At 41.1% G+C, this 14,518-nt stretch overlaps 1 protein-coding gene across 1 annotated transcript in view; it reads left to right on the top strand.

Moving 5' to 3' along the window:
• Window positions 1–1,314: 1,314 nt before the first annotated feature.
• Window positions 1,315–14,518, top strand: part of LOC103783562 (zinc finger protein 100) — a 47,704-nt gene continuing 34,500 nt past the window's right edge. The window contains 2 exon segments of the mRNA XM_008955526.6: window positions 1,315–1,633; window positions 3,283–3,375. Of these exon segments, the coding sequence (XP_008953774.3) occupies window positions 1,631–1,633; window positions 3,283–3,375 (96 nt within the window). The 5' untranslated portion in view covers window positions 1,315–1,630.

Raw genomic sequence — 14,518 nt, 5'->3', positions numbered from 1 at the left:
AGCAAGGTGCCCCTGTTGACAGACCCAGGAGCAGAAGCTCACCCCCAGATGCACAGCTGTCTAGTCAAAAAGCAGGTGATGATACATGTCTGAAGGAGCTCAGCTGAGACCAGAAGAATGGCCCCACTCAGCTCGGCCTAAATGGCCAACCATTTCAATTATAAACTAATAAGTTTTGGATGATTTGTTATGCCTCAATAGCTAACTAATACATGCACCCAGTACAGATAAGTTGCCAGGATTCAGTGACAGGTTGACTAAGAGTTGGCTTCTAACAGTGGACACCCTCTAGGTACTGATTTCTTCCCCTGATTTAAAGTTCGATGTTTTGTAAGAGAATTTTGGGTAATGCAGAAATACCTGTAGACATGTATGCGTGTGATTGGTGCTTAGACTCACATAGTCCCCCACACCACAGGAGAAAACAGATAAACACAGCCTGATCGTTAGGGCCAAGACCATATAGCAAACTATGTTTGTTTTTAATCTATTTTCTCCATCTCTAAATACTGGAGTTCAAGTGTGTGGACAGAACTGAAGACATAGTTGTTTTTTCTCCTGTGGCCCCATCATCCTTTGTTCACTATCTGGTCTCTAAAAGAAAGGTGGGCAACAGGTGGCCAGCAGTTTTTTATTACCTGTGGCTATTTTATTCCTATTGCCCTCAGCTCTTTCTATGGGCACTATCTGGTCCACCCTAGGAACCAAAGAGAGATGTTTGTAGGGAGAGTCTCTTCTTTCACTCTCGCAGGAAAGAGATGTTCAGGCCCTTCACACCGCTGACATCAGAGCTGCACTTCAATGTGACAGCTATTGTCCATGTGTGGCTACTGGGTTCCTACAATGTGCCTGGTCTGAAATGCGATATGCTAGAAAGGTAAAATACAAAGTCAGCTTCAAAGATTTAGTTCCAAATATTTATATATTTTATCAATAATTACATATTCCTCACACATTAAAATGATAATATTTTGAATATAATGGGTGAATTACATTGTTAACAATCAGTTCAACTTGTTTCTTTTTAAAGTTTGGCTACTAGAAAATTTCAAATCCACATGTGGCTTACATTCATTTTAGATGATTTTCTCTTTTCTAAAATCTCAGGCTGCCTGCTCAAAGGGCCAGAAGCCAGGAAGGTCATAAAAGCTGAAATTTTAAAATAATTGTTATATTCTTTTCACTTGTGTATAGCTATATAATGTATTATTTATTTATGCATATGACCTTATACACAAATTTAAAGGCAAATACTCTCTGGGATGGGCCTGGCTCAGCTGAGGGAGGAAGCCCTGTCAGAAGAGGGGGCAGTCTAGGCTGTCACTCTTTCTTCATTGAACCCGCATCTGATCACATCTTCTGTCACTCAAAGCCTGACAGGGCGGGGATTTAAGCATTATCCAACCAGGGACGCTGGGCTGGAAACCGTCCAATCAGGCATGCAGCTGGAGCGGACTGGACGGCTTCCGGGTTTGGCGGGGTCTTTGTCTCTCGCTGTAGCCGGAGCTCCAGGTTTTGCCCTCACTTCTCTGTGTCTTCTGCTCCTAGGGGCCCAGCCTCTGTGGCCCTGTGACCTGCAGATATTGGGAGATCCACAGCTAAGACACCAGGACCCCCTAGAAGCCTAGAAATGGTGAGAGTGCCCGGTCCGACATCCCGAGAGACGGCGAAAGGGCTGGTTGGAACTGGTGGGAAGTAGCTGTGGCGGGACTCGGGCCTCTCCGCAGTCAGGTTCACAATCTGCGCCTTGCCCAGCTCGGCCTCCGTCCCCTTCAGCCATAAGATGGCGGCTGCGCTGACAGCCAGGACCCCAGGCGTCCTTTCTCTTCTCTGCGTAGTGACTGTGCCCTGGCCTGGAGCCCTGTCTTGGCAGCTCTGCACCCGCAGCGCCGCGTCTCTCTCAGATTGTGCAGGGACCACGGGAGGGTCGTCAGGGGAAAATCCTGACTCGGGGTGCGGGTTCATGAATGGGAAGATCTTTGGTCCGTGGCTTTCCCAGTTCCTCTTTTCTCCTATTAAAAATGTATGGGAGTCGCTGCACAAATATTAACGATTTTTTTGTTTGTTTGTTTGAGACGGAGTCGCTCTGTCGCCCAGGCTAGGGTTTAGTGGCGCGATCTCCCCTCACTGCAACCTCCGCCTCCCGGGTTCTGGAGATTCTCCTGGCTCAGCCTCCCGAGTAACTGGGATTACAGGCGCCTGTCACTGGGCCGGCCTAATTTTTTTGTATTTTTAGTAGGGACGGGGTTTCACCTCGTTGGCCAGGCTGGTCTTGAACTCCTGACCTCGTGATCCGCCCGCCTTGGCCTCCTAAAGTGCTGGGATTACAGGCGTGAGCCACCGCGCCTGGCCTAAAGAATTTAATCAAACAGTGATTCAGAATCATAGAGTATCCAGCTATGGTTTGTAGTTTGGTGTCTATGGGAGAGGCTTGAAGGAAAGTCATTTATAAAATGTATGATGAAGAAAACTAAATTTAGTAATTGGTTAGTTACAGTAACGTAGTTTCTTGATTTGTACAATACAGGTGAAGATTTCCTGGTTGTGTAATCAGAGGTTAATTAACAGTTTATAGTTGTTTAAGCCTACATTTTCTCTGAATGTAGTAATTAAAAAAAAAAATGCACCTGAGTTAGATTTATTTTTTTTTTTAAGTAGGAACCCAGGGACTAGAGACACCTCAGTGGAATTGCCTGTCTCTTAATTATTTTCACACTCCACGGAGAACTGATTTTCTGCTGCATTTTTCACCTGTGTCCCAAGCAGGTTGTTAAGTCTAACCCCCGTCCCCCATTTCTCCAGCCTCACTCTGGCTTGCAGTAAGATACTAAATTTCCAATTTCTTCTGGCGTTCCCAAATGTCAACTTTTCCTTCCTAATTCACATTATCACCTATTTGTCCTTTAGTGTACTTGTTTATACCATATTTTAATTAATTGTTTTTGACAAAGCATTAAATGGCGCTTTTAAGAAGATGTGTTATCCGCTTGTAAATATTTCCCACGAAAAGGAAACAAAGACTAATCCTCTGACACTGTATTGTAGAAAATCTCTGTGTCTCTTTTCCTTTTACCTTCTCTAGGCACAGAGATTTATCAGAATGTTTTTGGGTCAAGGTTTTGGTTTGGAAAAATCTATGGGGTGATGTGTCCTCAGCCACCCTTTAGTTTTTTCCTGGTCCTGGGTTTCAGTACTATCTGTGGATAAACCGAGATATCTGCCATGGTTCTGTCAGCTAAAGTGCCTAGTGAATGTCAGCTTCTGGTTTATTTTCTCCCGTAGGATGATCCGAGGTATGGAATGTGTCCTCTCAAGGGAGCAAGTGGATGCCCTGGGGCTGAGAGGAGTCTTCTGGTGCAGTCTTATTTTGAAAAGGTAACCCCTTGAGACATTAAAATTGTCTTCACCCAACCCAGCTTTCATTTCTTGGAGACACGTTGCTGGTCAGCCAATCAGATGCTGGTATTGAGGGGAAACACAAAAATAATTTCTGCTCCCTGGATCATCTAAGGGGGGCAGAAAAATAGTGAAATAAATATAAAGAAAAATATTGGAAAAAAAAGTGAAAATTTTGATACCAAAAAGTATTCCAAAAGACAAACAACAACAGAACTGACCCCAGTGAGATGGTGTAAGAGCTTGCAAAGTAAAATGCACCTGGGGCAGTCACTGGGGCATAATGCAGTGTCTTCTGAGTGGGTGGTTCTTGAGCACATAAGTGAGCAGGAGTGGGTGGAAGAATCTCTCCAGTGATTGAATGACCTGACTTGAAACATGAGTCAGACACATCTATTATTTAATCAACACTGCCACTACCTGGGTTTGTCACCTTGAAGATATTTGTCACTTATTTTGACCTCAGTTTTTTAGCTGTAAATTGCATTATATTAGTAGGGCTTGAAAGGTAGAAAAATATTTACAAAGGTCATAAAAGAGGGGGGTTTCAGAAAAAAATGTCTGATCATGTATTTCATTTGTCAAAAATTTGTTAAAAATTCTCATTTACCGTTTTTCCCAGAGTGAGTTAGGAATTTTCTCAGGTGTGTTTTTTTTATGGCGGGGTGATTTCAAACAGAATTTCAAGGCTTAGCTTTTAGAATGCTACTCCCAGGCAAAATCTCTCAATTTTAGCTGTAGAAAATGAATACATTTCCACAAGAAAATGTGGTGGATAATCGGTGAGTTACATAGATTCATTAAAACATCAGTTTCTTTTTTTTCAGGGTAAATTTGTGACAGTGAATATCTGTGTTCAGATCCTGTTACATTGATTTTTGAGTTTTATGCTAACTTTTATGAGATGAAACTCGGTACTGTCTAGAAGTGCTCCCATATGACTCATTGTTTACAAAATAATTTTAAATGGAATTAATAAAGTAATACATTTATTGTCTGAAAGAAATAGATACTTTTGCTTTTTTTTTTTTTTTTTTTCCCCACACAGAGTCTGGTTCTGTCACCCGGGCTGGAGGGCAATGGCACCATCTTGGCTCACTGCAACCTCCGCCTCCCGGGTTCAAGTGATTCTCCTGCCTCAGCCTCCTGAGTAGCTGGGATTAGAGGCGCACCACTATGCCCGGCTAATTTTTGTACTTTTAGTAGAGGCAGGGTTTCACTGTGTTGGTCAGGCTGGTCTCAAACTCCTAACCTCGCGATCCGCCCGCCTTGGCCTCCCGAAGTGCTGGGATTACAAGCATGAGCCACCATGCCCGGCCTGATACTTTTGCTTTTCTTATTGAGGTATAAAATGTAAGCACCTTAAAATTTCCTTCCCTTATATGAACACTGAATAATTTTGCTGGATTTTTCAGACACTTAATTTCAACAACCAAGTGAATAACTTTTAACATGGAAATTAGAGCTTGGTCCCAGTGACTCAGAGCTAAGGCTAATATTGAGCCTGCAGAAGAAATTTAATAACGGCGTTGTTAGTTTTTTCTGGGGAGTCTCTCCTGCAGATGTCCCAGCCTTCTCACTGCAGCCATGGAAGACGCCTATCTGCTGAGAGAAGCTAGAGAGTCCTGGAAAGCTGGGGGCTCACAGGCAGATGCAGTTAAGGTTAACATAAAAGGGGATTGGGAGGGTCTTGCTGATGATGAAGTTGTTATTGTTTTAAGGCAGTTTCTAGACTTTGTAATGTATAACCAAGTTCAATTTATTTAAAAAATTTGAATTCCAAAAAAGTATTGGAACAGGAGGAATACCAACTATAAAAACTTGAAGAATTGCCAAGTTCAGGCAGACAAGGGCTTTCTTTCATACAGTGGAGCAAAAAAGATTAGAGAGAAGGTGGGAAGGGGAATGGCAGTTGGAGATTGAAAAGGTTAGAGTTTAGATTAGAGAATGTTTTACCCTGAAGTCAGCATGTTCTTAGGAGGGGCACAGAATGAAGTTGTAAGTTAGCTCAGATTGAGGGTAGCTCAAAGTTCAGGAGCCCACGTAAAATTTTATTTAGACCACTGAAGACAAATTTAGCTGATTTTTTCCCCCCCGGGATGGAGTCTCACTCTGTCGCCAGGCTGAAGTGCAGTGGTGCAATCTCGGCTCACTGCAACCTCTGCCTCCCAGGTTCAAGCGATTCCTTTGCCTCAGCTTCCCAAGTAGCTGGGAATACAGGTGCGTGCCACCATGCCCAGCTAATTTTTGTGTTTTTAGTAGAGACGGGGTTTCACCATGTTAGCCAGGATGGTCTCAATCTCCTTGTGATCTGCCCACCTCGGTCTCCCAAAGTGCTGGGATTACAGGCATGAGCCACCACGCCCAGCCTTAGCCCATTCTTTTTTTCATGAGAAAAAGAAAAAATATGTGCAGAGATTTTACCGAAAAGGGTCCCAATCCAAACCCCAAGAGAGGGTCCTTGGATTTCACTCAAGAATCAAGGTGAGTCCATAAAGTGAAAGTAAGTTTATTAATAAGAAATAAAAGAATGGTTTACTCTACAGGCAGAGCAGCCCCAAGGACTGCTGGTTGCCCATTTTTATGGTTATTTCTTGATTATTTGCTAAACAAGGGGTGGAGTATTTATGCCTCCCCATTTTAGACCCTAAAGGGTAACTTCCTGATGTTTCCATGGCATATGTAAACTCTCATAGCACTGATGGGAGTGTAGCAGTGAGGATGACCAGAGGTCACACTCATCACCATCTTGGTTTTGGAGGGTTTTATCTAACTTCTTTACTGCAAGTTGTTTTATCAGCCAGGTCTTTATGGCCTGTATTTTGTGCTGATCTCCTGTCTCATCCTGTGACTTAGAATGGTTAACTATCTGGGAATGCAGGCCAGTAGATCTCAGCCCTGTTTTACCCAGGCCCTATTCAAAATGGATTTGCTTTGGTTCAATATGCCTCTGACATTTTCCCCCTCTATTATTATTATTATTTTTTTTTTAAACAAGGAAACCCTTAATCCTAAGGGTTGTAGTGGGACCAAGATCAATCTTCTGTTACTACTTCATGCTGAATAGAGGTGATGATATTCTTGCCTATTAGCGTCTTTTGTATTTGAGGTAGAGAGGAGCTCAATCAGAAAGCATCAGTTTGATGAGGGCCATTCCTAACTCCCAGTTCCAACAATAGGTGATATCTGGAAGATTAATAAGGGTTCACTTTAAGAAAACACCCAGTAAGTTTATTCTGCATTTCTACACAAGGAGTAGAATGGCAATATATTCTACAACAGTAAAGCAAAATAAGCAAAATTCTTCCAAGGAAACTTAAGAAAGCTTTTCATGAACTGGGCATTTGTTGGAACCAAGCTGATAGGAAGTTGGTGGCTGATTGTAATGTCTTCATAATTCAAACAGTAATCCAGATTTTTACATAATCCATCTTATGACACTGTTAGTAGTAGAAAGAGAAAGCTAAGCTTTGTGACTGTTTTGTTTAGTAGTGCTATTTTTTTTTCTTTTTTTGAGGCATAGTCTTGCTTTGTTCCCCAGGCTGGAGTGCAGTGGCATGATCTTGGGTTACTGCAACCTCTGCCTCCCAAGTTCAAGTGATTCTCCTGCCTCAGCCTCCTGAGTAGCTGAGATTACAAGTGCACACCACCATGCCCAGCTGATTCTGTATTTTCACTAACTCTTAACCTCAAGTGATCTGCCTGCCTTGGCCTCCCAAGTGCTGGTGAGCCACTGTGCTTGGCCTACTGGTGCTATTTTAAAAATATCTTTCAGATTTGTGCTTTCTGACCGGCTCTAGCCACAGACTCAACTCTGTGAACTCTATTGTCTCCAAGATGTGAGCAAAGCAAGATCAGCAGGATGTAGGTTGGGAGTGGGTGGTGGATATTACCTGTTGTGTTAGCCACCAAATTAACATGAAGAAGTGAACTGCTATGGCTGGAAGATATGCCATCTTCAAGTTCAAAAATAACTGCAAATAAACATAAGACAATGTGAAGTGTGAACATAAAAAAAAAAAAAGTTTTAGTCTTATACTTGGTTCGATTATTTCTATAAAGTGTAGCAAGAATAATTATTTTTCACATAGGCCTTTTAAATTGGCTTTGATGGAACCTTGTTTCATAAAAGGAATCTCAGATAAGAAACTTTTTTATTTACCGCTAGCCAGGAACCCTGTACAGGGGCTGTGTAGACAAGGTATAATACCAGTTTTCCCATGGAGCTTTATTGGTTCTACAAGTCAAGTTTAGTTCATTAAAGCAAAGTATGTCATTCTAGTCAAAAGCCTTGGTAAAATAACAAGTTTCTCTAATTGTGTCCTGTTGTAAAAGAAAACAGTTTCTTATTGCACTTATATAAATAACTAAATTGTTTTAAGTTCAGAATACTCACAAATATTTTCCAAATTTTTTTCACAGGTGTATACTTTACTCAATTGTTAAAAGGTGTGAATAGTTCAAAAGAATAGTTTTTTTGACTCTGAAAAACAAAACAAAGGATCAGTGATGTTTTAGGCAAAGTCAAAAAATATTACTTCAGTCTTCTATTAGTTCAGTCCACTCAGTTAATTCCTGTTCTGTTTGATAGTCATGACCATTTTAGTTCTCCATTAGTATTGAAAGTTCTTCCTTAGGCCGGGCACGGTTGCTCACCCCTATAATCCCAGCACTTTGGGAGGCTGAAGCGGGCAGATCACGAAGTCAGGAGATCGAGACTATCCTGGCTAACATGGTGAAACCCTGTCTCTACTAAAAATACAAAAAAAAAATAGTGGGGCATGGTTGCAGGCACCTGTAGTCCCAGCTACTCGGGAGGCTGAGGAAGGAGAGGGGCATGAAACTGCAAAGTGGAACTTCCAGTGAGCCGAGATCGCACCACTGCACTCCAGCCTGGGCGACAGAGTGAGACTCCATCTCAAAAAAAAAAAAAAACAAACAAGAAAGTTCTTCCTCTATTCTAATGTCACAATTTCTAATGTTATCAGAAACTTGCATTTAAGAACATCTATCATTGTCTTATAGTGGACTACAAATCATCTTTTGAAGAGGATCAACACAAGATGATTGTCTGGATGGCAAAGTCTTAGGGCAGTTACAGTAAAAAAAGATTGACAAGGAAATTTGGTTAGCTCTGTGGCATACAATGATTTTAGGTAACAATGTAATTATTATTATTTTTATTTTTATTTTTAGATGGAGTCTTGCTCTGTCCCCTAGGCTGGAGTGTAGTGGTGCAATCTTGGCTCACTGCAACCTCCGCCTCTTGGGTTCAAGTGATTCTCCCGCCTCAGCCTCCCAACTAGCTAGGATTACAGGCACCTGCCATCACGCAGGGCTAAGTTTTGTATTTTTAATAGAGACGGGGTTTCACCATGTTGGACAGGCTGGTCTTGAACTCCTGACCTCAGGTGACTCGCTAGCCTCAGCCTCCCAAAGTGTAATTATTAATAACATATACTTAGTCATATTAGAATAATAGCAATTTCCTTTTTTTTTTTTTTTTTTGAGACGGAGTCTCACTCTTTTGCTCAGGCTGGAGTGCAGTGGTGCGATCTTGGCTCACTGCAACCTCTGCCTCCTGGGTTCCAGTGATTCTCCTGCCTCAGCCTTCTGAGCAGCTGGGACTACAGGTGCATGCTACCATGCCTGGTAATTTTTGTATTTTTAGTAGACATGGGGGTTTCACCATGTTGGCCAGGCTGGTCTTGAACTCTTGACCTCAAGCGATCCGCCCATCTTGGCATCCTAAAGTGCTGGGATTACAGACATCAGCCATGTTGCCCAGCCCTATAATTTTGAAACACATACCAATAGCATATTTATACAAATATAGTCCAGAAAGAGTAAAACATGATTTCACATTTGACAATGTTTCCTGTATGATTTTTATACTAAATAATCCAAATTTCACCATTATATTTGTGAATATTAGTGATGTCAAACCCAATGGCTTGATCTCGGCTCACTGCGACCTCTGCCACCCACTTTCAAGTGATTCTCCTTCCTCAGCCTCCCGAGTAGCTAGGATTACAGGTGCCTGCCACCGTGCCTGGCTAATTTTTGTATTTTTAGTAGAGACAGGGTTTCACCATCTTGGCCAGGCTGGTCTTGAACTCCTGACCTCGTGATCCACCCGCCTGAGCCTCTGAAAGTGCTGGGATTACAGATGTGAGCCACTGCACCTGGCCTTAATGAATCTTTAGACAAATGTATCCAGTTTTAATGTTTGACCATAAGGTAGTATTCTCATAAAACTTTTATAACTATTTACAGATTTTTTGTTGTTAAAGAGTTGATCAGTGCTTTAAGAGAACGTTGTCATTTTTATCTCAGTGTTCAATGTATATTAAAACTGGATAATACCCCTTTAACTTTAGTCAGTACACTCACAGAATCTCTTTTACAATTAAATGTTCAAAAATTATCCACAATTTGTTAAAACTTTCAGTTTTATTCTATCTAATTTAAAACAACCTTTTAATCTAGACAAAGAATCTACATTTCTTTTATAAACTTTTTATCAAAAACACATTTCATTTTCTTTGCATACCTTGCATGTAAAATTGTTTTATAGTAGTCACATGTTACAGTGTTAATTCTTAGTAATTTTTACCTGTGGTGAAAACCTTGATAAGTAAGGGACTGTAGTTATGTACTAGGTGTGGAGTCTAGGACCCAGGCACAAGTGTAGATAAGGTCTGACTCTTTCCAGTGTATTAATAGTTAGAGGGTGTAGCTAATTCCATGTGCCCCAGGCCTTACCTAGCTGTCAAGCTGGCAGGTTGTACAGTAAGAGTCTTAGTGGCATTTTATGAAGTATTCAGAAGGTCTAATCACCTTTAAATTGTACAACATTTCTTGTATAAAATCCCTTTCATGAATGCTTTCATTTCTTATACAGACTATCTACAATACATTTGGACTTTCTGATTTGTCCTAAACATCCGTCTTTTTAAATAACTAGTCATTTTATTTTAGGAAAATAATTTGCTATACAAGATTTTTTTAAAAAACATTTAACCTTTTTTCTTTATAACCTTCTTTGTATAGTTAGGGGGCATGACTAATTCCATATGTCCCCAGGCTTTATTTAGAATCTAATGGCTTCAAGATAGGAAAATTGAACAATTTTTAAAAGTTAAAGAAGCAGTTTATGACCTTAAAGTATTTGGTAAACCTAGTATCTGACCTGTATAATTTTGACCAAATTATATTTTGAAGACATTTTTCCAGTAATCTTTAAAACTGCTTAATTCCCAAAAGATTACTTGTCACATGTACTAAAAGGCATTACACTTTTTACTTTTCTGACAAAATATTTAAGTTCTTATTGTTTTTAAACCAATTAATCAGAGCTCTTTTGTTTCACACACACAACACAGAAATATACAGACAAAAGATTCAGTAGTTGTAAGGTTTTTCGTTTGTCAGTTTCTTAATTGAATTACTAGCTTCAGAGTGGATCCCAGGGCCAGGAAAACATGTAGTTGTTACAGCCTAAAAAGTAAACACAGCTGGAAGGCAAAACAGATCCTCTAAAACTGAGGGTTCTGTTTTAAAATCAGATCATGGACCCAAAAAAGAATCAGTTCATTCCCATGGAAATCTTATTTCTCAGTTGGGTGTGGGGACATCCCTATATTTTTTATGTGGTCAAGGGTATGTTTCTATTATCCAAACGTGAAGAGCTATTTCCCCATAACTGTTATTAGCCATCCTCAAAAGTATATTTCTTACCCAGTTATTACATACCAAAGTTCTTTCATATGTGAAATAATTTCTGATAACCCCAAAAGTAAAAAATATGAGATAATGAATGCAAAACAGAACAGAAACTCAGATGTTGAGAGATATCTATCCACTTTCAATTCCTGAGGTTTCATGAGGAGAAAAGGGTGTTTCCCAAACAGGGTCTGTGATACCTCCTCTGTTTTTCCCAAGGAATGTTAGGTCAAACACAATAAAATGGAAGATATTCAATCTTTTTGACATTTTACTGCATAATAAAATTATCATGCAGTAAAAAGTGGACTTTTGGGGGGCGTACAGTTCTATGAATTCTAACATATCTGCAGGTTTGTGTAATCCACAATATAATCAGGATGCTCAACAGTTCCAACAGTCCCCACAACCCCCTCAGCCATCCTACCTTGCCATGCTCCCCTCCCCCAACAGGCTGTTAGAGCTTGAATATCTGCTTTTAATTAAGGCTGACTTTTAAGCATAGTGCTCTTTTAAATTTCTTATTACCAGACTTTAGTCAGGTCAAACGGCCAATATCTCTCTGGCTTTTGAACTTTACCAAAAGCAACCTCACAGGTATTCTGAGAAAGGAGAACGTAAGAGGGTTCCTAGAGAGAAAGAGAATCTACAAATGGTAAAGGTCACTGAAATATCAAACAAGAAATTACTCATTCCCTAAGCTGGAAATTGAACCCTGAACCTGGGCCACTATTGTGATGGTGGAGACCAAGAGAAAGTACAGTCACATGGTTACAACATCAAGCTTCCAAGGACATGACTGACCAGCTTGCTGGGCCATCTTAAACCTACGAGGTCCTAGGCCAGCATTCTATCCTGAGGTACCCCCTCTTAATGACAGAACAATACAGAAAGACATAGCACAAAGTACAACAGATTTGTTATATCTTGACTAGTATCACAAATGCATTTTCCAATTAAAACTTTACAGAGGAGATAAACAGTGACTTTTCCCATTCATTCAGTCAGTTTGCATATATAGAGAGAGGCCAGAATTTTGATTGGTAAGAAATTTGTACCCTTCTGCCAGCATGCCAAGCTTCTGGGTTCCTTTTCCCTGAGTGGCCCTAGCAATATGGCTGGCTGTACCACAGCACTGGGGGCCAAGCCACAACACAAAGGAAAATTATCTTTTTTCATTTTGGCCAGAGCAAAATATGTGTGACAAAACACATATTTTTTGATATTGATTGCCTCTCTACTTAGCAATCAATATCAAACTGGCATGCCTTAAACTTGCCCCGGGTTGGGCCCTGTTATCAGTAATTCAACCTCCAATCAGGAGTTTGAACTTGTGGCCTCTGGGCAAGACAGTCATCCTGAGTAATAGAAAAGATAATAAAGGGAAAGGAGAGAAAAAAGCATTGCCTGTGGCAGGGTAGGGAAGGCAAAGAGCTCAAGGAGGCCAGAGAAAGACCCACCAATTGCAGCGACAATGAGAAGTTCATGTGGCTGCTTTTCAGTAGCAAAAGGATTATTTCCACCAGCAGTCCCATCAGCTCTCAGGTTTTTCCTTTTGGAGAGGAAAAAGCTCCCCATGTTCCATGGTCCTATAGATGCCTAATTCTGTCACCTATAGCTACCAGCAAAGAGTACAAGACAGCTTAATCAAAAAAGAATAGCAATTAACATCCCATAGTACCAAACCAGTTCTTAGCTGACAGGGACTTTACTGAGAGAGGTGTCTAACTTTCTAAATCTTAGGAAGGACTATAACCTTCCTAAGTTGGGCCTCGAATCCAAGTTCAGCCAAGCATCCTTGCCTTTTATTAAGAGGAGACTTTAACCCACTCTGTCTTAGGAGAGACTGTACCTCCCCTAAGTTGGGCCCCTAACCCAATCCCATCCTTTACCCAGGCGTATGCACCCTACTCACTCAGAGTCAGCCATTAGTGTGCACAGATGGTTTTCCTTTGGGTCAGAGGTCTCTTCAATATAGTCCCTTTGTAGTTGCCGGAAAAATGTCACCGGAAAGAAGTCCTGACCCATATCCCAAGAGAGGGTTCCTGGATCTTAAGAAAGAATTCAGGGCGAGTCCGTAAAGAGAAAGCAAATTTATTTATTTTTTTTTGAGACAGAGTTTTGCTCTTGTTGCCCAGGCTAGAGTACAATGGCTCGATCTTGGCTCAATGCAACCTCTGCCTCCCAGGTTCAAGCAATTCTCCTGCCTCAGCCTCCCGAGTAGCTGGGATTACAGGTATGCGCCACCACGCCCAGCTAATTTTATATTTTTAGTAGAGATGGGGTTTCTCCATGTTGGTCAGGCTGGTCTCGAACTCCCAACCTCAGGTGATCCACCCATCTCGGCCTCCGAAAGTGCTGAGATTACAGGCGTGAGCCACTGCACCTGGCCTGTACATTTATTAAGAAAGTGGAGATATAAGAGAATGGCTTTCTCCATAGGCTGGTTGCCCATTTTTATGGTTATTTCTTAATTTTATGGTAAACAAGAAGTGGAATATTTATGCCTCTCCTGTTTAGACCATTATGGTGTAACTTCCTGATGTTTCCATGGCATTTGTAAACCGTCATGGCACCGGTGGGGGTGTAGCAGTGAGGATGACCACAGGACACTCTCATCACCATCTTGGTTTTGGTGGGTTTTATCCCACTTCTTTACTGCAAACTGTTTTATCAGCCAGCTCTTTATGACCTGTATCTTGTGCTGACCTCCAGTCTCATCTTGTGACTTAGAATGCCTAACCATCTGGGAATGTAGCCCAGTGGTTGCAGCCTTATTTTACTCAGCCATATTCAAAATCGAGTTGCTCTAGTTCAATAGTCTGTGGCTATGTGATAAAAAAGAAAAGAGAGCACTGTGTAATTCATAATGGAAAAGTGTTTCTTTCCATAAACTGTTCCTGGAGAACACAGAGGATGAAAAATTTTATTAATCACAGCTATTTACCAGGGTTATCTATATGTTTCATCTTTCCCCACCTCTTCTTTTTGTTCTATACATTTCTTCTATTTGATTTTTCCTGGGTTGTATCTTTTATAATCTGTAAACATAGCTGCAGTGTTTTGCTGAGTTCTGTGAGTAGCTCCATCAAATTATTGAACTTGAGGAAGGTCGCAGGAGTCCTCAGTTTTTAAACAGTAGCCCAGAAACATAGATGGGCCTATGGGGTTTGTGACTGGCAACTACAAAGAGGGCAATGTTATGAGACTAAACCCTGAATCAGGGTCTTTGCTGACTCTGCGTGGTGTCAGAATTCGAATGTTAGACATTGAGTTGGTGCTAGAGAATTGCTTGGTATTCAGCAAACTCTGCAGTTTTGGTGGTAGAAGAAAGATATCATGGAGACCTGGCCTGGAATGGAACTCTTGGTGACTTGGAGTGGGAGGCTCTGTTCTC

Source organism: Pan paniscus, chromosome 20 (assembly GCF_029289425.2).
Source record: "Pan paniscus chromosome 20, NHGRI_mPanPan1-v2.0_pri, whole genome shotgun sequence".
In the NCBI taxonomy this organism is placed as follows: Eukaryota; Metazoa; Chordata; class Mammalia; order Primates; family Hominidae; genus Pan; species Pan paniscus.
The sequence above is the reverse complement of the archived record's forward strand: the minus strand, read 5'-3'. Positions and strand labels throughout refer to the sequence as shown.